At 53.0% G+C, this 27,811-nt stretch overlaps 1 protein-coding gene across 1 annotated transcript in view; it reads right to left on the bottom strand.

Moving 5' to 3' along the window:
* Nucleotides 1-2,859: 2,859 nt before the first annotated feature.
* LOC147116841 (IQ motif and ankyrin repeat domain-containing protein 1-like) overlaps nucleotides 2,860-27,811 on the bottom strand; it is a 198,029-nt gene continuing 173,077 nt past the window's right edge. The window contains exons 10-14 of the mRNA XM_085987175.1: nucleotides 27,353-27,785; nucleotides 17,629-17,728; nucleotides 16,128-16,262; nucleotides 13,889-14,017; nucleotides 2,860-3,335 (exon numbers count right to left, since the gene is read on the bottom strand). Of these exons, the coding sequence (XP_085843301.1) occupies nucleotides 3,161-3,335; nucleotides 13,889-14,017; nucleotides 16,128-16,262; nucleotides 17,629-17,728; nucleotides 27,353-27,785 (972 nt within the window). The 3' untranslated portion in view covers nucleotides 2,860-3,160. The remainder of the gene's footprint in view (nucleotides 3,336-13,888; nucleotides 14,018-16,127; nucleotides 16,263-17,628; nucleotides 17,729-27,352; nucleotides 27,786-27,811) is intronic.

Below are 27,811 nucleotides of genomic sequence, written 5' to 3'. Positions count from 1 at the left end.
ATAGGAGCAGGAGTAGGCCATTCGGCCCCTCGAGCCTGCTCCGCCATTCAATGAGATCATGGCTGATCATCCAAATTCAGTACCCTGTCCCTGCCTTCTCCCCATATCCCTTGATCCCTTTAGCCTCAAGAAATATATCCAACTCTTTCTTGAATATATTTAATGAACTGGCCTCCACCGCCCTCTGTGGCAGAGAATTCCACAGGTTCACCACTCTCTGGGTGAGGGCCTCGATGGGGAGGCCTTTAGAAGAAGGGTGATGGGCATGCACACGGAGATGATAGGTGCAATGGCAAGGGTGCCCGAGTGCCTGTCAGCATGGAGGAGTCCGCCTCCAACATTGCATAGAGCAGTTGTCCTCTCTCAGTGTGACAACATTCCTGCTCCCACCACTGCCACTCCATCATTGCCCTTGCCGCTGCCTGTCATCCAGCCAGCCCAGACTGCCGCCGCCCAGCCTGAGGTGGTGCAGTCTACAGCCGGGCCTTCCTGGCCCAGAGCTGGTCGAGGGCGTCCTGCAAGGCCATCTGTAGTCTCTGGCACCGACACTCAGCAGCCTTCCACCAGCCCTGCTGCAGCCACTGGGGAGACACTATGTAGGAGCAGTAGATTAGGAAAAGGCACAGTAAAGAGGGCAAGTATGGGTTTGCACAAGGGTCATTGGTTAACATTGTTGTTGTATACAGTGGTTACAGATTGTGGATAAATTTATTATTGGAGTGTTGCAGAAATGGTGCTTTGGGGTGTGGTCTGGAATGATGGGGACTGGATGAGCAACCGGGAAGTGGCCTCGAATTCATTGGAACCGCAGTCTGATCAGGCGGGCACGGGCCGCCCTTCCACAAGACCAATGGAGCTTTCTTTTTATTCGTTTATGGGATGTGGGCGTCGCTGGCAAGGCCAGCATTTATTGCCCGTCACTAATTGCCCTCGAGAAGGTGGTGGTGAGCTCCTCCATCGCTGCTGTTCGTGCTCCTCCTCATCCCTGTCCTCCTCGTCTCCCTCTTCCTCCTCCTGAGGTGGTGCAGCTATGCCTGGTGGCAATGGCTGGGCCCTCATGATGGCCAAGTTGTGGAGCATGCAGCAGACCACCACGAAATGGGACACCCGCTCCTGGAGGGCTCCTCCCGAGCAGTCGAGGTAGTGGAGCCGTTGCTTGAGCACTCCGATGGTCTGCTCGATGATGTTCCTGGTGGCAGCATGGCTCTCATTATATGATTGCTGGGCAGGAGTGTTGGGCTTGTGGAGGGGAGTCATGAGCCAGGTGGAGAGCGAATAGCTCTCGTCTCCAAGCAGCCGCCCTCGAGCTTGATATGGTACTGGAAGAGTGCTGGCACACCGGTCTGGCGCAGGATGAAGGCATCGTGGCTGCTGCCAGGATAGCGGGCATTGACGGTCAGGATTCGCTGTCTGTGGTCGCACACCAACTGCACATTAAGTGAGTGGCAGCCTTTGCGCTTACGGAAGATCTCAGGATTGTTATGAGGTGCCCGCAAAGTGACGTGGGTGCAGTCAATGGCGCCCTGCACCATGGGGAATCCCGCTATCCTGGCAAAGCCACATGCACGCTTGTCCTGCTTCTCTCTGACCATGGGGAAGGAAATGTAGTCCGTTCTCCTACTGTGGAGAGCCTCTGTAACCTCCCGGATGCAGCAATGGACGGCGAACTGCGATATGTTAGATATATCTCCTGTTGCAGACTGGAAGGATCCGCTGATGTAGTAATTGAGGGCGACGGTGACCTTGACTGTCACTGAGAGCATCGTGGCCGCCTTGATCTGAGGTTCGAGGTCTGGCTGCAGAAGGTGGCAGAGCTCTGTGACCACACCCTTGCTGAAGTGCAGCCTTCTAACACACTGTTCCTCAGTGAGATTGATGTTGGAGAAATGCTGCCAGAATACCCTGGGTGGGTAAGGCCTCCTGTTGAGAGCCCTGTTGGCCCTCCTCCCTCCGGCCACATTTTGCAATCGCTCTCTCTGCCTCCGCTCCTCTGACGGTGATGCTGGAGCGCGCGGTCCAGTGCCAGTACAGCCCCCACTGAAGGATGGAAATGTGTCACTTTAAAATCACTCCAAAATGAAAGTGATACATTTTTCCGAGGCAGAAGACTCCTTCAAGTGAAAAATGCTGAAATCGCTCAAAATGCCGGTTTGCCTTTGTCAAACTGACAAGGCAGCAGTCTTTGCTGACTATAAAAACCCCGGATGTTGACGCCTTTATATCGCGCTCCTCCAGCGCTCCTCCGACTACAGAACCGCCTCCGCTACCTGTCGTTGCTAACAGCAGCCGCTCAGCCAGGGGGCGAGAGTGAATTTCTGATCCGGGGCGTGGCGCACCCGGATGACTACACGATTTCCGGGCGCAGGAGATCGTGGCGCTAGCGGTTACCGCCGCCGCAAACCTTCACCTCAATTTCACGGGCGTCGGTACTGTCGCCGCGCCTGGTCGCAAAGCCGTTAACGCCCACGTTAGGGCCCCCCGGAGGTGCTAAGGTGCCAAATTTCTCCCCCCTAGAATCTAGTTGTACCTAAAATGTGTGTTACTGATTCACATTGGATACCTCACCAGTAGAGCAGACCTTGTGACAGTCAGCCAGTGATACTGACTGCAAAGTGAAGGCAGGTCCCCATGAACAGTAACATTTGCACAATTTATTATTTTGGATGTTAAAAGGAGTGATGGGAGGAGATAAATCTCACTGCCATAATGGTCTCCTGTTCAGTGACCCATTGTGTAACTAGATACTGGGCGGAATGGTACTCTCCGGGACATAGGGGACGCAAGGTCCACTTACAGGAGAGAGCAATGACACTCAACTCAAGTGAATATTTAATGCAGATCTAAAATCTGTAACTGCTCTAGAAAGACAAGCCTTTTGAGTTTTTATTTCTCCATAAATTACAACTCAGATCAACATTGCAATTTACCCCCCCGAAAACCTGAGATCTATTGCAAGAAAAGTTAGAGAAGTCCAACACCTAGTGGCTTGTTCCCATTCCATTGCTACATACTGTTGCTGTAATTTTGTTATCCTTCTAATCTATTCAGTGGAAACCATTTTAAAGAGCAGGAGTGTCAGGTCAGTACATGTTGAATTTAGTGCTGAGAAGGGCCCCGATCATATTCAGCCTCTTCTGAGATACAGGATCTGGTTGACTCTTCAATGTGTTGGCTGTTTGATGGTGATCTGGATTGGGTAGAAGGTGCTGAGCAGTTCTTCTGGGAGATTCTGCAGTTTGGTTATGAACACAAGTTGGAAATTTTCTGTCCGTGCGGATGAGAATTCGTTGCGGGAATATTCTGGCCCATCTCCAGGTTGAATCAACGACAGGAACCTAGCAAGAGAAGAGTCACAAACAACAACACTGCATTGATATAGCGCCTTTAATATAGACCAAATGTCCCAGGGCGCTTCACAGAAACGTAATCAAAGAAATGGACAGCAAGTCAAAGAGGGAGCTAAATGGGAGAATCTTGAAGTGTGTGCAGCAACAGAGGGACCTGGGGGTGTATGTGCACAAACCTTGGTGGTGGCCAGACAGGTTGAGAACATTGTTAAAAAAACAATTGGGATCCTTGGTTTTGTAAATAGAGACATGGGGGAGAATCCTAACTCCCAAAAACTCGCGGGAAGCGGTTGGTCATTTAAATATTATAATGAGGCTGCCTGCCTTCATTTTAACAGTCATTCTATTTTTAACTAATGTCGGCCGGGTTTTCCCAGGCCTCGGGAAACTCGGCAGGTGAAAGGAGGCGAGACGGGCTGAATCCATGAGGTAAGTGTATTTACAGCGCTGTCCATGGGCCAAGGGGAGAGGGAGTGCTTCTCCAGGCTCAACAAGACACCCAGTAAACTTCTCCTTCCGCGATCTGTCTGTTCCCCCCCTCCCAAACATCAGACACCCCCTGACCAACATCGGACCGCACCCACAACATCGGACCCTCACAACATCGGACCCCCACTACATCAGACCCACACAAGATCAGACCCACACAAGATCAGACCCACACAAGATCAGACCCCCACAACATCAGACCCCCACAACATCAGACCCCCACTACATCAGACCCACAACATCAGACCCTCAACATCAGACCCACAACATCAGACCCACAACATCAGACCCTCAACATCAGACCCCACAACATCAGGTCCACAACATCAGACCCCACAACATCAGGCCCACAGCATCAGACCCTCAACATCAGACCCACAGCATCAGGCCCTCAACATCAGACCCACAACATCAGACCCACAACATCAGACCCACAACATCAGACCCACAGCATCAGGCCCTCAACATCAGACCCACAACATCAGACCCTCAACATCAGACCCACAACATCAGACCCACAGCATCAGGCCCTCAACATCAGACCCACAACATCAGACCCTCAACATCAGACCCCACAACATCAGACCCACAACATCAGACCCACAGCATCAGACCCCACAACATCAGGCCCACAGCATCAGACCCTCAACATCAGACCCACAGCATCAGGCCCTCAACATCAGACCCACAACATCAGACCCACAACATCAGACCCACAACATCAGACCCACAGCATCAGGCCCTCAACATCAGACCCACAACATCAGACCCTCAACGTCAGACCCACAACATCAGACCCACAACATCAGACCCACAGCATCAGGCCCTCAACATCAGACCCACAACATCAGACCCTCAACATCAGACCCACAACATCAGACCCACAACATCAGACCCTCAACATCAGACCCCACAACATCAGACCCACAGCATCAGGCCCTCAACATCAGACCCTCAACATCAGACCCTCAATATCAGACCCCCACAACATCAGACCCACAACATCAGAGCCCACAACATCAGACACCCACAACATCAGACCCACAACATCAGACCCTCAATATCAGACCCCCACAACATCAGACCCCCACTACATCAGACCCACAACATCAGACCCTCAACATCAGACCCTCAACATCAGACCCACAACATCAGACCCTCAACATCAGTCCCACAACATCAGATCCACAACATCACACCCACAACATCAGACCCACAACATCAGACCCACAACATCAGACCCTCAACATCAGACCCCACAACATCAGGCCCACAGCATCAGACCCTCAACATCAGACCCACAGCATCAGGCCCTCAACATCAGACCCACAACATCAGACCCACAACATCAGAGCCCACAACATCAGACCCTCAACATCAGACCCCCACAACATCAGACCCACAACATCAGACCCACAGCATCAGGCCCTCAACATCAGACCCACAACATCAGACCCTCAACATCAGGCCCCCACAACATCAGACCCACAACATCAGACCCACAGCATCAGACCCTCAACATCAGACCCACAACATCAGACCCTCAACATCAGACCCCACAACATCAGACCCACAACATCAGACCCACAATATCAGACCCACAGCATCAGACCCTCAACATCAGACCCTCAACATCAGACCCACAACATCAGACCCACAACATCAGACACACAACATCAGACACACAACATCAGACCCACAACATCAGACCCACAGCATCAGACCCACAGCATCAGACCCTCAACATCAGACCCCACAACATCAGACCCACAGCATCAGACCCTCAACATCAGACCCTCAACATCAGACCCTCAACATCAGACCCCACAACATCAGACCCACAGCATCAGACCCTCAACATCAGACCCTCAACATCAGACCCACAGCATCAGACCCCACAACATCAGACCCTCAACATCAGACCCTCAACATCAGACCCACAACATCAGACCCCACAACATCAGACCCACAACATCAGACCCACAACATCAGACCCACAACATCAGACCCACAACATCAGACCCACAACATCAGACCCCACAACATCAGACCCACAACATCAGACCCACAACATCAGACCCACAACATCAGACCCTCAACATCAGACCCTCAACATCAGACCCCACAACATCAGACCCACAACATCAGACCCCACAACATCAGACCCTCAACATCAGACCCCCAACATCAGACCGCACAACATCAGACCCCCAACATCAGACCCTCAACATCAGACCCCCAACATCAGACCCCCACAATATCAGACCCTCAACATCAGACCCACAACATCAGACCCTCAACATCAGACCCTCAACATCAGACCCACAACATCAGACCCCCAACATCAGACCCTCAACATCAGACCCACAACATCAGACCCCCAACATCAGACCCACAACATCAGACCCTCAGCATCAGACCCCACAACATCAGACCGCACAACATCAGACCCCCAACATCAGACCCTCAACATCAGACCCCCAACATCAGACCCCCACAACATCAGACCCTCAACATCAGACCCTCAACATCAGACCCCCACAACATCAGACCCACAACATCAGACCCACAACATCAGACCCTCAACATCAGACCCTCAACATCAGACCCACAACATCAGACCCCCAACATCAGACCCCCAACATCAGACCCACAACATCAGACCCTCAGCATCAGACCCCACAACATCAGACCGCACAACATCAGACCCCCAACATCAGACCCTCAACATCAGACCCACAACATCAGACCCACAACATCAGACCCACAACATCAGACCCTCAACATCAGACCCACAACATCAGACCCACAACATCAGACCGCACAATATCAGACCCACAACATCAGACCCTCAACATCAGACCCCCAACATCAGACCCCTACAACATCAGACCCACAACATCAGACCCCCAACATCAGACCCCCACAACATCAGACCCACAACATCAGACCCTCAACATCAGACCCACAACATCAGACCCACAACATCAGACCCCCACAACATCAGACCCTCAACATCAGACCCCCAACATCAGACCGCACAACATCAGACCCCCAACATCAGACCCTCAACATCAGACCCCCAACATCAGACCCCCACAACATCAGACCCTCAACATCAGACCCCCAACATCAGACCCCCACAACATCAGACCCCCAACATCAGACCCACAACATCAGGCCCACAACATCAGACCGCACAACATCAGACCCCCAACATCAGACCCTCAACATCAGACCCCCAACATCAGACCCCCACAACATCAGACCCTCAACATCAGACCCTCAACATCAGACCCCCAACATCAGACCCCCAACATCAGACCGCACAACATCAGACCCCCAACATCAGACCCCCAACATCAGACCCCCACAACATCAGACCCACAACATCAGACCCCACAACATCAGACCCCCACAACATCAGACCCCCACAACATCAGACCCCCAGCATCAGACCCCCACAACATCAGACCCCACAACATCAGACCCCCACAACATCAGACCCCACAACATCAGACCCTCAACATCAGACCCCCACAACATCAGACCCTCAACATCAGACCCACAACATCAGGCCCACAACATCAGTCCCTCAACATCAGACCCCCAACATCAGACCGCACAACATCAGACCCTCAACATCAGACCCCCAACATCAGACCCCCACAACATCAGACCCTCAACATCAGACCCCCACAACATCAGACCCTCAACATCAGACCCACAACATCAGGCCCACAACATCAGACCCACAACATCAGACCCTCAACATCAGACCCCCAACATCAGACCCACAACATCAGACCCACAACATCAGACCCACAACATCAGACCCTCAACATCAGACCCCCAACATCAGACCCTCAACATCAGACCCCCACAACATCAGACCCTCAACATCAGACCGCACAACATCAGACCGCACAACATCAGACCCCCAACATCAGACCCCACAACATCAGACCCCCACAACATCAGACCCCCACAACATCAGACCCCACAACATCAGACCCCACAACATCAGACCCTCAACATCAGACCCCCACAACATCAGACCCACAACATCAGACCCACAACATCAGACCCCACAACATCAGACCCTCAACATCAGACCCCCACAACATCAGACCCCACAACATCAGACCCCACAACATCAGACCCTCAACATCAGACCCACAACATCAGACCCCACAACATCAGACCCACAACATCAGACCCACAACATCAGACCCCACAACATCAGACCCACAACATCAGACCCACAACATCAGACCCACAACATCAGACCCCCAGAACATCAGACCCCCACAACATCAGACCCACAACATCAGACCCTCAACATCAGACCCACAACATCAGACCCCACAACATCAGGCCCTCAACATCAGACCCCCACAACATCAGACCCCCAACATCAGACCCTCAACATCAGACCCACAGCATCAGACCCTCAACATCAGACCAACAACATCAGACCCACAACATCAGACCCTCAACATCAGACCCACAACATCAGACCCACAACATCAGACCCACAACATCAGACCCACAACATCAGACCCACAACATCAGACCCACAACATCAGACCCACAACATCAGACCCCCAACATGAGAGCCCCGCAACATCAAACCCTCAACATCAGGGCACGGTGGCATAGTGGTTAGCACTGTTGCCTCACAGCACCAGGGACCCGGGTTCAAATCCGGCCTCGGGCGACTGTCTGTGTGGAGTTTGCACATTCTCCCTGTGTCTGCGTGAGTTTCCTCCGGGTGCTCCGGTTTCCTCCCACAGTCCAAAGATGTGCGGGTTAGGTTGATTTGGCTATGATAAAATTGACCCTTAGTGTTAGGGGATTAAATACGTGGGGTTACGGGGATAGGGTGGGATATGTGTCGGTGCAGGCTCGATGGGCCGAAATGGCCTCTATCTGCACTGTGGGGATTCTGTGATTCTGTGATCAGACCCACAACATCAGACCCCCACAACATCAGACCCCCAACATCAGACCCCCACAACATCAGACCCTCAACATCAGACCCCCACAACATCAGACCCACACAACATCAGACCCCCACAACATCAGACCCCCACAACATCAGACCCTCAACCTCAGACCCTCAACCTCAGCCCCACAACATCAGACCCCCACAACATCAGACCCTCAACATCAGACCCCCACAACATCAGACCCACAACATCAGACCCCCACAACATCAGACCCCCAACATCAGACCCACAACATTAGACCCCCACAACATCAGACCCCCACAACATCAGACCCCCACAACATCAGACCCTCAACATCAGACCCCCAACATCAGACCCTCAACATCAGACCCTCAACATCAGACCCCCAACATCAGACCCCCACAACATCAGACCCCCACAACATCAGACCCCCAACATCAGACCCCCACAACATCAGACCCTCAACATCAGACCCCCACAACATCAGACCCACAACATCAGACCCCCACAACATCAGACCCCCAACATCAGACCCACAACATCAGACCCCCACAACATCAGACCCCCACAACATCAGACCCTCAACATCAGACCCCCAACATCAGACCCTCAACATCAGACCCCCAACATCAGACCCTCAACATCAGACCCCCAACATCAGACCCTCAACATCAGACCCCCAACATCAGACCCCCACAACATCAGACCCCCACAACATCAGACCCCCAACATCAGACCCCCACAACATCAGACCCTCAACATCAGACCCCCACAACATCAGACCCACAACATCAGACCCCCACAACATCAGACCCCCAACATCAGACCCACAACATCAGACCCCCGCAACATCAGACCCCCACAACATCAGACCCCCACAACATCAGACCCTCAACATCAGACCCCCACAACATCAGACCCACAACATCAGACCCCCACAACATCAGACCCCCACAACATCAGACCCACAACATCAGACCCCCACAACATCAGACCCCCACAACATCAGACCCCCACAACATCAGACCCTCAACATCAGACCCCCACAACATCAGACCCATAACATCAGACCCCACAACATCAGACCCACAACATCAGACCCTCAACATCAGACCCCCACAACATCAGACCCTCAACATCAGACCCACAACATCAGACCCCACAACATCAGACCCTCAACCTCAGCCCCACAACATCAGACCCCCACAACATCAGACCCCCACAACAGGAGACCCCCACAACATCAGACCCCCACAACATCAGACCCTCAACATCAGACCCCCACAACATCAGACCCTCAACATCAGACCCCCACAACATCAGACCCATAACATCAGACCCCACAACATCAGACCCTCAACATCAGACCCACATCAGACCCTCAACATCAGACCCCCACAACATCAGACCCACAACATCAGACCCCCACAACATCAGACCCTCAACATCAGACCCACAACATCAGACCCCCACAACATCAGACCCACAACATCAGACCCTCAACATCAGACCCACAACATCAGACCCCACATCAGACCCACAACATCAGACCCCCAACATCAGACCCTTAACATCAGACCCACATCTTCAGACCCTCAACATCAGACCCACAACATCAGAACCCCACAACATCGGACCCCCCGCTATCGGGACACCCCCCCCCCCACACCCTAGTGGTCAGGCCCCTCCCCACGATCTCTCTCACGCCCGCCTCCCCATGGTGATCAGAACCCTGCCACAATCTTTCTCAACACCACCCCCCCTCACTGCTGTGATCAGGCCCCTCCCCATGATCTCTCACCCCCCCACCACCGTGATCGGGACCCTCCCCATGATCTCTCACCTCCCCCCCACCGCCGTGATCAGGCCCCTCCCCACGATCTCTCACCCCCCCTCCCCGCCCCACTACACCTTCCTGCTCTCATAGGCTGCGGCCTTGTGAAGCAGGCCTCCAGCCTGTCAATCAGGCTGCCTGTGGACGGGAACCCGACAGACAAAGATCTGAAGGAGCCCTGCCGTTAAAAACTGCGGGACATTTGGGAGACCCATACTGCCGGGTTTCCCAACATCACAACACCCCCCACCCATGCCCAGGGCCCCCGCACAGAACTCGTCTCCAGGGTAAATCCAGGCCTAGAGTGCAAAAGCCAGGAAGTTATGATGAACCTTTGTAAATCACTGGTTCGGCCCCAGTTGGAGTACTGTCTCCAATTGTGGGCCCCACACTTTAGGAAGGATGTCATGGCCTTGGGGAAGGTGCAGAGGAGATTTACTGGAATGGTACCAGGGATGAGGGACTTCAGGTACATGGAGAGACTAAAGATTGTTCTCCTTAAAGCAGAAAAGGTTAAGGGAAGATTTAATTGAGGTGTTCAAAATCATGAAGGGTTTTGATAGCAGATTCAATGGTAACTTTCAAAAGAAAACTTAAGAACATAAGAATTAAGAGCAGGAGTAGGCCATTCGGCCCCTCGAGCCTGCTCTGCCATTCAATGAGATCATAGCTGATCATCGACCGCAACTCCACTCTCCCGCCGGATCCCCATATCCCTGGATTCCCCATGAGTCCAAAAATCTATCGATCTCAGCCTTGAATATACTCACCGACAGGGCATCCACAGCCCTCTGGGGCAGAGAATTCCAAAGATTCACCACCCTCCGAGTGAAGAAATTCCTCCTCATCTCAGTCTTAAATGGCCGACCCCGTATCCTGAGACTGTGACCCCTAGTTCTAGACACTCCAGCCAAGGGAAACAATCTCTCAGCTTCTACCCTGTCCATCCTCTTCAGAATCTTATATGTTTCAACGAGATCACCTCTCATTCTTCTAAACTCCAGAGAGTATCGGCCCATTCTACACAATCTCTCATCATAGGACAGCCCTCTCATCCCAGGAATCAATCTAGTGAACCTTCGTTGCACCGCCTCCAAGGCAAGTATATCCTTCCTTAGATACAGAGACCAAAACTGTGCCCAATACTCCAGGTGTGGTCTCACCAAAGAATTGGATATATACTTGAAGGGGAAAAAAATTATACCACTATGATGAAATAGTAGGGAGTGGGACTAATTGGAGAGTTCTTTCAAGAGCCGGCACATGCACGATGGGCTGAACGGCCTCCTTCTGTGTTGTATCATTCTCTGACTCCATGATAAGGAAGGGTGAACTATTACTTGTTTATAGAGGTGGGCAGAGCGGTTTAGGTAGGGAATTCCAGAGTGTGGGGCCTAGACAGCGACTGGTTGGGTGAAGGGAGGGGGAATGAACCATAGAATCAAAGAAATTTACAGCACGGAAGGAGGCCATTCGGCCCATCGTGTCCATGCTGGCCGACAAAGAGCGATCCAGCCTAATCCCACTTTCCAGCTCTTGGTCCGGAGCCCTGTGGGTTACGGCACCTCAAGTGAATATCCAAGTACTTTTTAAATGTGATGAGGGTTTCTGCCTCTCCCACCCTTTCAGGCAGTGAGTTCCAGACCCCCACCACCCTCTGGGTGAAAAAAGTTCTCCTCAAATCCCCTCTAATCCTTCTACCAATTACTTTAAATCTCTGCCCCCTGGTTATTGACCCCTCTGCTACGGGAAATAGGTCCTTCCTATCCACTCTATCTAGGCCCCTCATAATTTTATACGCCTCAATTAAATCTCCCCTCAGCCTCCTCTGTTCCAAAGAAAATAACCCCAGCCGATCCAATCTTTCCACATAGCTAAAATTCCCCAGTCCAGGCAACATCCTTGTAAATCTCCTCTGCACCCTCTCTAGTGCAATCACATCTTTCCTGTAATGTGGTGACCAGAACTGCACGCAGTACTCTAGCTGTGGCCTAACTAGTGTTTTATACAGTTGAAGCATAACCTCCCTGCTCTTGTATTCTATGCCTCGGCTAATAAAGGCAAGTATCCCGTATGTCTTCTTAACCACCTTATCTACCTGTCCTGCTACCTTCAGGGATCTGTGGACATGCACTCCAAGGTCCCTCTGATCCTCTACACTACTCAGTGTCCTACCATTTAATGTGTATTCCCTTTCCTTGTTAGCCCTTCCCAAATGCATGACCTCACACTTCTCCGGATTGAATTCCATTTGCCAGTATTCTGCCCGCCTGACCAGTCCATTGATATCTTCCTGCAGTCTACAGCTTTCTTCCTCACTATCAACCACACGGCCAATTTTAGTATCATTGCAAACCTCTTAATCAGGCCACTACATTGAAGTCTAAAGCACTGATATATAACCACAAAAAGTGAGGACCCAGTACTGAGCCCTGCGGAACCCCACTGGAAACAGCCTTCCAGTCACAAAAACACCCGTCGACCATTACCCTCTGCTTCCCGCCACTCAGCCAATTAGTATCTAAGAGTCAAAGGAAGTTAGAATTCGGGGGAGGTGTTTGCAGAGATAGGGAGAGGCATGAAAGGACTGCGACGTGAGGATGAGAATTTTCAATCTGAGGCATTGGCGGACTGGGAGCCAATGTAGGATCAGCAAGAAAAAGGTGATGGGTGAACGGGACTTAATGCAGGATAGGATAGTGGCACCAGGGCTTTGGTGGAGCTGATGTTTATGGAGGATGGGATGCTAGCCAGGAGAGCATTGGAATAGTCGAGTCTGGGGATAACAAGGGCATGCATGAGAGTTGACATGAAAGAAAGACTTATGAAATAATACTGAGCGGCCTACGGGTGGCGCTGTCCAGGGAGAGTATAAATACTTGGGCACGGGCCCAGCTTGCGCAGGACATTCTTAACAGGAACTAGTGAAGGACACAACTAGACCTCCATGTTGTAAAACAGTTGATTAAAGCTTTGTTTAACGCTTAGACCAAGTGCCTAGTAGTTTTCTTACGTCAAGGGTTTCAGCAGCAGATGAGCTGAGGCGGGACAGAGACAGGCAGTATTACGGAGGTGGAAGTAGGCGGTCTTAGTGATGGAGAGCATTGGGGTCGGAAGCTCAGCTCAGGGTCAAATAGGACACTAAAGTTGCAAATAGTCCGGTTCATGAGCTGCAAAGCAGTGGAGGATGTCGAGGGGGTTAGTCTACCATGGTCACAGTCACCGAGGATGGTCTTTGTCCTCACCTGTCACTCTGGAGTAATTCCTTCTTCAGCAGCTTCTCCATCAGGCCCGACTCGATCTGATCAAACACCCTGCTCACTACTTGAAACATGTTCACCTCCATCATGTCGATCACAAGCATCTTCCCGTACCTCGAGGCAACGCACACTGTTAGTTGGTCCTCCCATCGCTGTGCCTGAGAAAACTCTGCCCTCCCATCGCACTGCCCTCCCATCGCTCTGCCCTCCCATCGCTCTGCCCCAGAACGCTCTGCCCTCCCATCGCTCTGCCCCAGAACGCTCTGCCCTCCCATCGCTCTGCCCCAGGACGCTCTGCCCCAGAACGCTCTGCCCTCCCATCACCCTGCCCCAGAACGCTCTGCCCTCCCATCGCTCTGCCCCAGAATGCTCTGCCCTCCCATCGCTCTGCCCCAGAACGCTCTGCCCTCCCATCGCTCTGCCTCAGAACGCTCTGCCCTCCCATCGCTCTGCCCCAGGACGCTCTGCCTCAGAACGCTCTGCCCTCCCATCGCTCTGCCCCAGAATGCTCTGCCCTCCCATCGCTCTGCCCCAGAACGCTCTGCCCTCCCATCGCTCTGCCCCAGGACGCTCTGCCCCAGAACGCTCTGCCCTCCCATCGCTCTGCCCCAGAACGCTCTGCCCTCCCATTGCTCTGCCCCAGAACGCTCTGCCCTCCCATCGCTCTGCCCCAGGACGCTCTGCCCCAGAACGCTCTGCCCTCCCATCACCCTGCCCCAGAACGCTCTGCCCTCCCATCGCTCTGCCCCAGAACGCTCTGCCCTCCCATCGCTCTGCCCCAGAACGCTCTGCCCTCCTATCGCTCTGCCCTCCCATCGCTCTGCCCCAGAACGCTCTGCCCTCCCATCGCTCTGCCCCAGAACGCTCTGCCCTCCCATCGCTCTGCCCCAGGACGCTCTGCCCTCCCATTGCTCTGCCCCAGATGCATTGCCCCAGAATGCTCTGCCCTCCCATCACTCTGCCCCAGAACACTCTGCCCCAGAATGCTCTGCCCTCCCATCACTCTGCCCCAGAACGCTCTGCCCCAGAATGCTCTGCCCTCCCATCACTCTGCCCCAGAACGCTCTGCCCCAGAACGCTTTGCCCTCCCATCGCTCTGCCCCAGAACACACTGCCCCAGAACGCTCTGCCCCAGAATGCTTTGCCCTTCCATCGCTCTGCCCCAGAACGCTCTGCCCTCCCATCGCTCTGCCCCAGAACACACTGCCCTCCCATCGCTCTGCCCCAGAACGCTCTGCCCTCCCATCACTGTTCTCCAGAACGCTCTGCCCTCCCATCGCTCTGCCCCAGAATGCTCTGCCCTCCCATCGCTCTGCCCCAGAATGCTCTGCCCTCCCATCACTCTGCCCCAGAACGCTCTGCCCCAGAACGCTCTGCCCTCCCATCGCTCTGCCCTAGAACGCTATGCCCTCCCATCGCTCTGCCCCAGAACACTCTGCCCTCCCATCGCTCTGCCCCAGAGCGCTCTGCCCTCCCATCGCTCTGCCCTCCTATCGCACTGCCCTCCCATCACTCTGCCCCAGAACGTATTGCCCCAGAACGCTCCGCCCCAGAATGCTCTGCCCCAGAACGCTCTGCCCTCCCATCGCTCTGCCCAAGAACGCTCTGCCCTCCCATTGCTCTGCCCTCCCATCGCTCTGCCCTCCCATCACTCTGCTCCAGAACGCTCTGCCCTCCCATCGCTCTGCCCCAGAACGCTCTGCCCCAGAACGCTCTGCCCTCCCATCGCTCTGCCCAAGAACGCTCTGCCCTCCCATTGCTCTGCCCTCCCATCGCTCTGCCCTCCCATCACTCTGCTCCAGAACGCTCTGCCCTCCCATCGCTCTGCCCCAGAACGCTCTGCCCCAGAACGCTCTGCCCTCCCATCGCTCTGCCCCAGAACGCTCTGCCCTCCCATCACTCTGCCCCAGAACGCATTGCCCCAGAATGCTCTGCCCCAGAACGCTCTGCCCTACCATCGCTCTGCCCTCCCATCGCTCTGCCTCAGAACACACGGCCCTCCTGAGTACAGGCGTTAACCAGTTCACCCCACACAGACCCTGAGATCGGAGCTGATCATCACAATGTCCGCTCGTTCGAACGGTCAGCTTCTCGAGTCTGACAGTGTAACCGGCAGTCAGTGTCTGACAGTCTACCAGTTCCAGACTGTTCAGTCTCGATGACACTAACTTCACAAAGCATTAATTGAAGGCCGCGATGTTGATCTCACTGAATTGGTGATTACCTTATGGCTCCGAGGAGCCCGAGTCGGAGAACCTCCGGCTGCATGTGACCGGGATTGAGAGCGTCGTAAAAATTGGTGTCACGGTATCGCAGGAAGGTGCTGGCTTGGCCAGATGTGTCAACGATGAGCGGCCACCTGAAACACATTGGCGAGGATTGAATGGTGCTTGACACTAGGCCAAATATAGCAAGGGCACGGTGTGAGGTGAAGGTGCTCCTGTGATACCATTGCAACTGGGGGTGTCTTTAACAGATTCACACTCCCAGAGCACGGTTTCAGATGCCAACACCTTATATCGGGGATTCGGGTGGAGGCCAGGGCAGCCTGCGTTAAAGTGGATGAATTTAAAGTCTTGGGTTGAACCCGTCCAGATTCCAGATGTACACTCTTGCAATGTGAAGGACAAGACCAGCAATCACACTCTCCCCTCCGAGTCACACACCAAGCCCACTTGGACATATATCGGCCGTTCCATCATCGTCACAGGGTCAAAATCCTGGAACACCCCGTGTTACAGAACCTGCACCACAAGGACTGCATCGGTTTAAGAACAAGGCCCTCCCTGACCTTCGGCCCCTGTCTGCTCTCTCAGGTGGATGCAAAAGATCCCCTGGCACTATTTCGAAGAAGAGCAGGGGGAGTTCTCCCTGGGGCCAATATTTATCCCTCAACCAACATCACTAAAACAGATTATCTGGCCATTATCACATTGCTGTTTGTGGGAGCTTGCTATGCGCAAATTGGCTGCCGCGTTTCCCACATTACAACAATGACTACACTTCAAAAGTACTTCATTGGCTGTAAAGCACTTTGGGACGTCCTTCCTTATACTAAATCCCTGTATATTCCCGATCCTGAATCCCTGTGTATTGTCGATCTTGAATCCCTGTAGATGCCTTACGCTTTCTTCACAGGAGAGGTGAATGTGAACAGACAGTGAAAGCTCATTGAGACAGAATGCGGGTCAGACCTGACCAACAAGGAACAGTGATGTTACAGAAAGTCACATTCCAACAGCGGGAGACCAGATAGATAGATTTCTAGACACAAAAGGCATCAAGGGGTATGGGGAGAGAGCGGGAACATGGTATTGAGATAGAGGATCAGCCATGATCATATTGAATGGTGGAGCAGGCTCGAAGGGCCGAATGGCCTACTCCTGTTCCTATTTTTCTATGTTACTATGTTTCCTCGGCTTTATACCCGGGTTTAAGAATTGCTACAGACATCAAACAGAACAAATCTATCTGATATCTGATCGGACTTCCTTGGGAAGCCGAGGACTTAGGGAGATGGGAAAAGAAAGACTTGAGATTCTACAGCTCCTGTTACAAGCTCAGGCAGTCCCAACGCGCTTTACAGCCAATGCAGTGCGTTTGCAGAGCAGTCCCTGTTGTAATGTCGGGATACGATGGCGGTGTCATGGCGGAGCAGGCTCTATCGGCACGCACCGTGCTCCTGACCGCGCTGGGAGCGGCGGATTGGCTCTTCAGGCCAGTACCTGCCATCTTGCTTGATCTTGTTGCCAACGTCCTTCAGGAGCACATCGTCCAGCTCACGGATGTGACACAGGGTCCCTTTCAGCTTGGTCAAGGATGCTTCTGAAGAAAGATCGTCATTTTAAGCAGCATGGCAGGAATGCTCAGAGATTACTCACTGGAGATTGCCTTTGCTAGAGTGACAATGGCTTGTGCCTGCCCCGCTGGCTTCTTCCTAATGAGCCACCGTCACCCCCTTAATTAATGATTGTCTTTTTTCCTCTTTTATAGAATTACACAGAATTCCAGTGCTTACAGCACAGAAACAGTCCATTCGGCCCAACTGATCTATGTCGGCATTTGTATTCCACGAGTTTCCTCCCAACCTTCTTCATCTGACTCGATCAGCATTTCCTTCCATTCCTGCTTTCCTACCACTTCACTCACCCACTCTTGACTCCTAAGAGCGTGGCTTCCTTGCTGGGATTTGGTTCCGGGACATAGGAGGTCCTCCCAGAAGATCTCCTTCAATAGCATCCACACACTATTCGCCTACTGGGCTCTTCCCAATCACTGGCTTTACAATATTACTGACACAAAGAGATCAGAGGCACTGTCCCGTCAAACACTCCCAGGGCAGGTACAGCACGGGTTAGATACAGAGTAAAGCTCCCTCTACACTGTCCCATCAAACACTCCCAGGGCAGGTACAGCACGGGTTAGATACAGAGTAAAGCTCCCTCTACACTGTCACATTAAACACTCCCAGGGCAGGTACAGCACGGGTTAGATACAGAGTAAATCTTCCTCAACACTGTCACATTAAACACTCCCAGGGCAGATACAGCACGGGTTAGATACAGAGTAAAGCTCCCTCTACACTGTCCCGTCAAACACTCCCAGGGCAGGTACCGCACGGGTTAGATACAGAGTAAAGCTCCCTCTACACTGTCCCATCAAACACTCCCAGGGCAGGTACAGCACGGGTTAGATACAGAGTAAATCTTCCTCAACACTGTCACATTAAACACTCCCAGGGCAGATACAGCACGGGTTAGATACAGAGTAAAGCTCCCTCTACACTGTCCCGTCAAACACTCCCAGGGCAGGTACCGCACGGGTTAGATACAGAGTAAAGCTCCCACTACACTGTCCCATCAAACACTCCCAGGGCAGGTACAGCACGGGTTAGATACAGAGTAAAGCTCCCTCTACACTGTCCCATCAAACACTCCCAGGGCAGGTACAGCACGGGTTAGATACAGAGTAAAGCTCCCTCGACACTGTCCCATCAAACACTCCCAGGGCAGGTACAGCACGGGTTAGATACAGAGCAAAGCTCCCTCTACACTGTCCCATCAAACACTCCCAGGACAGGTACAGCACGGGATAGATACAGAGTAAAACTCCCTCTACACTGTCCCATCAAACACTCCCAGGGCAGGTGCAGCACGGGTTAGATACAGAGTAAAGCTCCCTCTACACTGCCCCATCAAACACTCCCAGGGCAGGTACAGCACGGGTTAGATACAGAGCAAAGCTCCCTCTACACTGTCCTATCAAACACTCCCAGGGCAGGTCCAGCACGGGTTAGATACAGAGTAAAGCTCCCTCTACACTGTCCCATCAAACACTCCCAGGGCAGGTACAGCACGGGTTAGATACAGAGTAAAGCTCCCTCTACATTGTCCCATCAAACACTCCCAGGGCAGGTACAGCACGGGTTAGATACAGAGTAAAGCTCCTTCTCCACTGTCCCATCAAACACTCCCAGGGCAGGTACAGCATGGGTTAGATACAGAGTAAGCTCCCTCTACACTGTCCCATCAAACACACCCAGGGCAGGTACAGCACGGGTTAGATACAGAGTAAAGCTCCCTCTACACTGTCCCCATCAAACACTCCCAAGGCAGGTACAGCACGGGTTAGATACAGAGTAAAGCTCCCTCTACACTGTCCCATCAAACACTCCCAGGACAGGTACAGCACGGGTTAGATACAGATTAAAGCTCCCTCTACACTGTCCCATCAAACACTACCAGGGCAGGTACAGCACGGTTTAGATACAGAGTAAAGCTCCCTCTACACTGTCCCATCAAACACTCCCAGGGCAGGTACAGCACGGGTTAGATACAGAGTAAAGCTCCCTCTACACTGTCCCATCAAACACTCCCAGGGCAGGTACAGCATGGGTTAGATACAGAGTAAAGCTCCCTCTACACTGACCCATCAAACACTCCCAGGGCAGGTACAGCATGGGTTAGATACAGAGTAAAGCTCCCTCTACATTGTCCCCATTAAACACTCCCAAGGCAGGTACAGCATGGGTTAGATACAGAGTAAAGCTCCCTCTGCACTGTCCCATCATACACTCCCAGGGCAGGTACAGCACGGGTTAGATACAGATTAAAGTTCCCTCTACACTGTCCCATCAAACACTACCAGGGCAGGTACAGCACGGTTTAGATACAGAGTAAAGCTCCCTCTACACTTTCCCATCAAACACTCCCAGGGCAGGTACAGCACGGGTTAGATACAGAGTAAAGCTCCCTCTACACTGTCCCATCAAACACTCCCAGGACAGGTACAGCACGGGTTAGATACAGATTAAAGCTCCCTCTACACTGTCCCATCAAACACTACCAGGGCAGGTACAGCACGGTTTAGATACAGAGTAAAGCTCCCTCTACACTGTCCCATCAAACACTCCCAGGGCAGGTACAGCACGGGTTAGATACAGAGTAAAGCTCCCTCTACACTGTCCCATCAAACACTCCCAGGGCAGGTACAGCATGGGTTAGATACAGAGTAAAGCTCCCTCTACACTGACCCATCAAACACTCCCAGGGCAGGTACAGCATGGGTTAGATACAGAGTAAAGCTCCCTCTACACTGTCCCCATTAAACACTCCCAAGGCAGGTGCAGCATGGGTTAGATACAGAGTAAAGCTCCCTCTACACTGTCCCATCATACACTCCCAGGGCAGGTACAGCACGGGTTAGATACAGATTAAAGCTCCCTCTACACTGTCCCATCAAACACTACCAGGGCAGGTACAGCACGGTTTAGATACAGAGTAAAGCTCCCTCTACACTGTCCCATCAAACACTCCCAGGGCAGGTACAGCACGGGTTAGATACAGAGTAAAGCTCCCTCTACACTGTCCCATCAAACACTCCCAGGGCAGGTACAGCATGGGTTAGATACAGAGCAAAGCTCCATCTACACTTTCCCATCAAACACACCCAGGGCAGCTACAGCATGGGTAAGATACAGAGTAAAGCTCGCTCTACACTGACCCATCAAACACTCCCAGGGCAGGTACAGCACGGGTTAGATACAGAGTAAAGCTCCCTCTACACTGTCCCATCAAACACTCCCAGGGCAGGTACAGCATGGGTTAGATACAGAGTAAAGCTCCCTCTACAATGACCCATCAAACACTCCCAGGGCAGGTACAGTATGGGTTAGATACAGTGTAAAGCTCCCTCTACACTGTCCCATCAAACACTCCCAGGGCAGGAACAGCATGGGTTAGATACAGAGTAAAGCTCCCTCTACGCTGACCCTTCAAACACTCCCAGGGCAGGTACAGCATGGGTTAGATACAGAGTAAAGCTCCCTCTACACTGCCCCATCAAATGCTCCCAGGGCAGGTACAGCACGGGTTAGATACAGAGTAAAGCTCCCTCTACACTGTCCCATCAAACCCTCCCAGGGCAGGAACAGCACGGGTTAAATACAGAGTAAAGCTCCCTCTACACTGTCCCATCAAACACTCCCAGGGCAGGAACAGCATGGGTTAGATACAGAGTGTGATGAAATATGCCATTCATCACTCATCTGTATTCTCTGTGTGTGATTGTGCCTGTGACTGTGGTTTAGTTTCAGTTTCATTTCCCTTACCTCAGTTCCATTTCCTCACCTGTATTTTATTGTGTGTAGGGCTCCACCCATACCTGGCCCCTACTTAAGCAGGCCCAGCGTGTCTCACATCCAGTACAGCCGACCTCTGGATGGGAGACACTTCTCCACTGTGTGTTACCTTCTAAGTTAATAAAAGCCTTGCTTTGTTCAGTTAACATTGAGTCTCGGATTTATTGAGGCACATCAATTTTATTAACTTATTTTTCAACACAATAGATCAACTCTTGAAACCCGAACGTTTGGATTTGGACCAGCATGCTTCGGACGCATCGGCACGCTTCGGACACTGGTTTAAGTGTATGGAATTCTTCCTGGACAATTCCGCAGCCATCACGGGCGCTACGGACACTGAAAGTATGAAACTCGGAATCCTGCGGAATTGGGTAAGCCACCGGGTTTACCCCCTCATCCAAGACGCCGACACGTACCCGGCCGCCTGCGACATCTTAAAGGCGCATTACCAGCAGCCTACGAATGAGGTGTATGCTAGGCATCTGCTCGCTACTCGCGCACAGCGACCTGGGGAATCGCTGGATGAGTTCCTAGTCACCCTGAAAACGCTTGGCAGAGACTGCAAGTGCCAAGATGTAAAAGCCGCAGTGTACACTGACGAGCTTGTTCGTGATGCCTTTATCACAGGCCTCAGCTCCACTTACATCCGGCAGAGACTACTGGAGAAAACGGGATTGGACCTGAAACAGGCTGTGGACACAGTGCGATCCCTGGATGTGGCCCAGAGAAACTCGGACGCCTACTCTTCAGCCCGCGCCGCCCACGCCGCCACGTGTGCACCAAGGGCGCCGCCATCTTGGAAGGCACCTTCCCCGCCCGGCAGCCCGACACCGTCGGGGCCCCGCTCTCCCCCCAGAAGCCCTACGACAGCCGCGACGCGTCGTGGCCCCAACTGCTACTTCTGCGGACAGCCGAAACACACCAGAAACCTATGCCCGGCGAAAGGCACCACCTGCTTCAAGTGCGGTAAGAAGGGGCACTTTGGGAAGGTGTGCAGAGGGAACCCCGCCGGAAAACCCGCCACCGCCGCGTGTGCGCCGTGGGAGCGGCCATCTTGGACGCCATCTTGCCCGACCTCGTGGGGTCCGCCATCTTGTGAGCAGACAGCGTGGACGCCATCTTGTCTCGATCAGGGCCCTACAGTGGCATCGGTCACAGTGGACCAGACCAGGCCGCACCCGCTATCCAAATCAATGGTGGACATCGAGGTAAACGGGTGCGGGGTTAAAGGTTTAATTGACAGTGGAAGTACGGAGAGTTTTATCCACCCTGAACTAGCACAACAACTCTCTCTAACGGTGGTCCCTACTCGGGGTACCATCTCTATGGCTGATAAAACCCAGACATCGACCATTATGGGTTACTGCGCGGTACAATTGTCCGTTAACGGAACTGTATACGATAATTTTAAATTACTAATCATGAAGAATCTATGTGCGAGCGTGATCTTGGGCCTGGATTTCCAGTGCCACCACCAAAGCATCACGCTCAATTACGGTGGGTCCCAGCTGCCCCTAACAGTGTGCGGCCTGGCTACCCTGAAGGTAAAGCCGCCTTCGCGATTCGCGAACCTTACCCCTAACTGCCGGCCAATAGCGACCAAAAGCAGGAGGTACAGCTGGGAGGACAGGCGGTTTATCGCGACCGAGGTAGACAGGCTCCTGAAGGAGCGCATTATTGAACGCAGCAACAGCCCGTGGCGCGCCCAAGTGGTGGTGGTGAAGGGTAGCGAGAAGAAACGGATGGTGATCGACTATAGCCAAACGATCAACAGGTACACCCAATTAGACGCCTACCCGCTACCCCGCATATCAGAAATGGTGAACCAAATCGCCCAATACCGGGTGTTCTCCACCATCGACCTCAAGTCAGCATACCACCAGCTCCCTATCAGACCAGAGGACCGCCCGTACACCACCTTCGAGGCGAACGGACGCCTCTACCAATTCCTCAGAGTCCCCTTTGGGGTGACGAATGGGGTCTCGGTCTTTCAGAGGGAGATGGACCGCATGGTCGATGACCACCACTTGCAGGCAACCTTCCCCTACCTCGACAACGTCACCATCTGCGGTCACAACCAGCAGGATCACGACTCGAACCTCGAGAGGTTCCTGAAAACCGCACAAAAACTCAACCTCACTTACAACGAGGACAAGTGCGTTTACAACACCACGCGCCTCTGCATACTAGGCAGCGTGGTGGAGAATGGGGAAATCGGACCAGACCCCGACCGATTGCGCCCCCTACGGAAGCTGCCCCTGCCCAACACTCCCAAAGCCCTGAAAAGGTGCCTGGGGTTATTTTCTTATTATTCCCAATGGGTCCCCAACTACTCCGACAAAGCCCGCCCCCTCTTGAAAGCATCCTCTTTTCCGCTCTCTGCTGAGGCCCACGCCGCCTTCAAAAGCATTAAGCGGGATATTGAGCGGGCCACGCTACAGGCAGTGGACGAGAACATTCCCTTTCAAGTGGAAAGTGATGCGTCTGACTTTGCCTTAGCGGCCACCCTCAACCAGGCGGGGCGGCCCGTAGCTTTCTTCTCGAGGACCCTCCAAGGGCCCGAGATCAGACACTCCTCCATGGAAAAGGAGGCCCAAGCCATCGTGGAGGCAGTGTGCCACTGGCGCCACTACCTAGCCGGCAAACGCTTCAACCTACTTACCGACCAGCGGTCGGTAGCGTTTATGTTTAATAATAAACAGAAGGGGAAGATTAAAAATGATAAGATTCTCAGGTGGCGGATCGAGCTCTCCACCTTCGAGTATGACATCATTTACCGGCGAGGGGCCCTTAACGAATCCCCCGACGCCCTCTCACGAGGGATGTGTGCCAGCGCCACCGGGGATCGGCTACAGACCCTCCACAACGACCTCTGCCACCCAGGGGTCACACGGCTGTTCCACTTCATAAAGTCCCGCAACTTACCCTACTCGATTGAGGAAGTTCGGTCTCTGACCAGGAACTGCCGCACTTGCGCTGAGTGCAAGCCTCGGTTCTACCGCCCAGATAGAGCCCACTTAATCAAAGCTACACGGCCCTTTGAGCGGCTCAGCTTAGATTTCAAGGGCCCCCTCCCGTCAGCCGACCGCAATGTTTACTTCCTGAACATTGTGGACGAATACTCCCGTTTCCCATTCGCCTTCCCCTGCCCAGACATGACCAGCGCCACGGTCATTAAATGCCTCAACAGCCTGTTCTGCCTGTTCGGTATGCCGAGCTACATCCACACGGATAGGGGGGCGTCCTTCATGAGCGAAGAGCTACGCCAGTACATGCTGTCCAGGGGGATCGCCACGAGCCGTACCACCAGCTACAACCCCCAGGGTAACGGCCAGGTGGAGCGAGAGAACGGGACAGTATGGAAAGCAGTCACTCTAGCTCTAAGGACCAAGGGCCTCCCTATCTCCCGCTGGCAGGAAGTCCTCCCAGATGTGCTCCATTCGATACGGTCGCTATTGTGTACTGCCACTAATGCCACGCCTCATGAACGAATGTTTGTTTTTCCCCGGAAATCCACCTCAGGCGTATCCATGCCGTCATGGCTCTCCACCCCAGGTCCGGTATTTGTACGAAGGCATGTGAGGGGCCACAAGATGGACCCTCTCGTGGAGTCAGTGCACCTACTCCACGCCAACCCCCAATACGCGTATGTCCGGCATGCCGACGGAAGGGAGGACACCGTGTCCATAAAAGACGTCGCCCCAGCCGGTAACGACAACAACCACAACAACGATCACATCAACTCTTACCCACCCACTACTCTTTCATCATCCCCGGAAGAACATCGACCAACGGTACCCCCACCAACCACCCCTTCAACAACCCTGGCGGCGCCCCCGGCAGAGACCCAGGAGGCCACCGGGGACACCCAGCCGACACCCGCGGCACCACAACAGCTACGTCGGTCACAGAGGACTATCAAACCCCCGAACAGACTAAATCTATAGAAGGGGTGAATGTGATGAAATATGCCATTCATCTCTCATCTGTATTCTCTGTGTGTAATTGTGCCTGTGACTGTGGTTTAGTTTCAGTTTCATTTCCCTTACCTCAGTTCCATTTCCTCACCTGTATTTTATTGTGTGTAGGGCTCCGCCCATACCTGGCCCCTACTTAAGCAGGCCCAGCGTGTCTCACATCCAGTACAGCCGACCTCTGGATGGGAGACACTTCTCCACTGTGTGTTACCCTCTAAGTTAATAAAAGCCTTGCTTTGTTCAGTTAACATTGAGTCTCGGATTTATTGAGGCACATCACAGAGTGAAGCTCCCTCTACACTGACCCATCAAACACTCCCAGGGCAGGAACAGCATGGGTTAGATACAGAGTAAAGCTCCCTCTACACTGTCCCATCAAACACTCCCAGGGCAGGTACAGCATGGGTTAGATACAGAGTAAAGCTCCCTCTACACTGTCCCATCAAACACTCCCAGGGTAGGAACAGCACGGGTTAGATACAGAGTAAAGCTCCCTCTACACTGCCCCATCAAACACTCCCAGGGCAGGTACAGCACGGGTTAGATACAGAGTAAAGCTCCCTCTACACTGTCCCATCAAACACTCCCAGGGCAGGAACAGCACGGGTTAGATACAGAGTAAAGCTCCCTCTACACTGCCCCATCAAACACTCCCAGGGCAGGTACAGCACGGGTTAGATACAGAGTAAAGCTCCCTCTACACTGCCCCATCAAACACTCCCAGGGCAGGAACAGCACAGGTTAGATACAGAGTAAAGCTCCCTCTACACTGCCCCATCAAACACTCCCAGGGCAGGTACAGTTCGGGTTAGATACAGAGTAAAGCTCCCTCTACACTATCCCATCAAACACTCCCAGGGCAGGTACAACACGGATTCGACACAGAGTAAAGCTCCCTCTACCCTGCCCCATCAAACACTCCCAGGGCAGGTACAGCATGGGTTAGATACAGAGTAAAGCTCCCTCTACACTGTCCCATCAAACACTCCCAGGGCAGGTACAGCACGGGTTAGATACAGAGTAAAGCTCCCTCTACACTGCCCCATCAAACACTCCCAGGGCAGGTACAGCACGGGTTAGATACAGAGTAAAGCTCCCTCTACACTGCCCCATCAAACACTCCCAGGACAGGTACAGCACGGGTTAGATACAGAGTAAAGCTCCCTCTACACTGTCCCATCAAACACTCCCAGGGCAGGTACAGCACGGGTTAGATACAGAGTAAAGCTCCCTCTACACTGCCCCATCAAACACTCCCAGGGCAGGTACAGCACGGGTTAGATACAGAGTAAAGCTCCCTCTACACTGCCCCATCAAACACTCCCAGGACAGGTACAGCATGGGTTAGATACAGAGTAAAGCTCCCTCTACACTGTCCCATCAAACACTCCCAGGGCAGGTACAGCATGGGTTAGACACAGTAGCATTATAGTTATGTCACTGGATTAGTAACCCAGAGGCCTGGACTAATGATCCAGAGGTGTGAGTTCAAATCCCACCACGGCAGCTGGGGAATTTAAATTCAGTTAATTAAATAAATCTGGAATAACAAGCTAGTATCAGTAATGGTGACCATGAAACTATCGGATTGTTGTAAAAACCCATCTGGTTCACTAATGTCCTTTAGGGAAGGAAATCTGCTGCCTTTACCCGGTCTGGCCGATATGTGACTCCAGACCCACAGCAATGTGGTTGACTTTTAACTGCCCTCTGAAACAGCCGAGCAAGCCACTCGGTTGTTCGAGGGCAATTGGGGATGGGTAACAAATGCTGGCCTTGCCTGCAATGCCCACATCCCAAGAATGAATAAAAAAAAGATCAGGGCCTGACTCCTGGGGCTAGAGTAGATCAGGGCCTGACTCCTGGGGCTGGAGTAGATCAGGGCCTGACTCCTGGGGCTGGAGTAGATCAGGACCCTGGGGCTGGAGTAGATCAGGACCTGACTCCTGGGGCTGGAGTAGATCAGGGCCTGACTCCTGGGGCTGGAGTAGATCAGGACCCTGGGGCTGGAGTAGATCAGGACCTGACTCCTGGGGCTGGAGTAGATCAGGGCCTGACTCCTGGGGCTAGAGTAGATCAGGGCCTGACTCCTGGGGCTGGAGTAAATCAGGGCCTGACTCCTGGGGCTGGAGTAGATCAGGACCTGACTCCTGGGGCTAGAGTAGATCAGGGCCTGACTCCTGGGGCTAGAGTAGATCAGGGCCTGACTTCTGGGGCTGGAGGAGATCAGGGCCTGACTCCTGGGGCTGGAGTAGATCAGGACCTGACTCCTGGGGCTGAATTAGATCA

This window comes from Somniosus microcephalus, chromosome 5 (assembly GCF_052327205.1).
Source record: "Somniosus microcephalus isolate GS21.2 chromosome 5, FLI_Smic_1.0, whole genome shotgun sequence".
NCBI classification, from domain to species: domain Eukaryota; kingdom Metazoa; phylum Chordata; class Chondrichthyes; order Squaliformes; family Somniosidae; genus Somniosus; species Somniosus microcephalus.
Note: the sequence above shows the minus strand (reverse complement) of the source record. Positions and strands in the feature narration are given on the sequence as shown.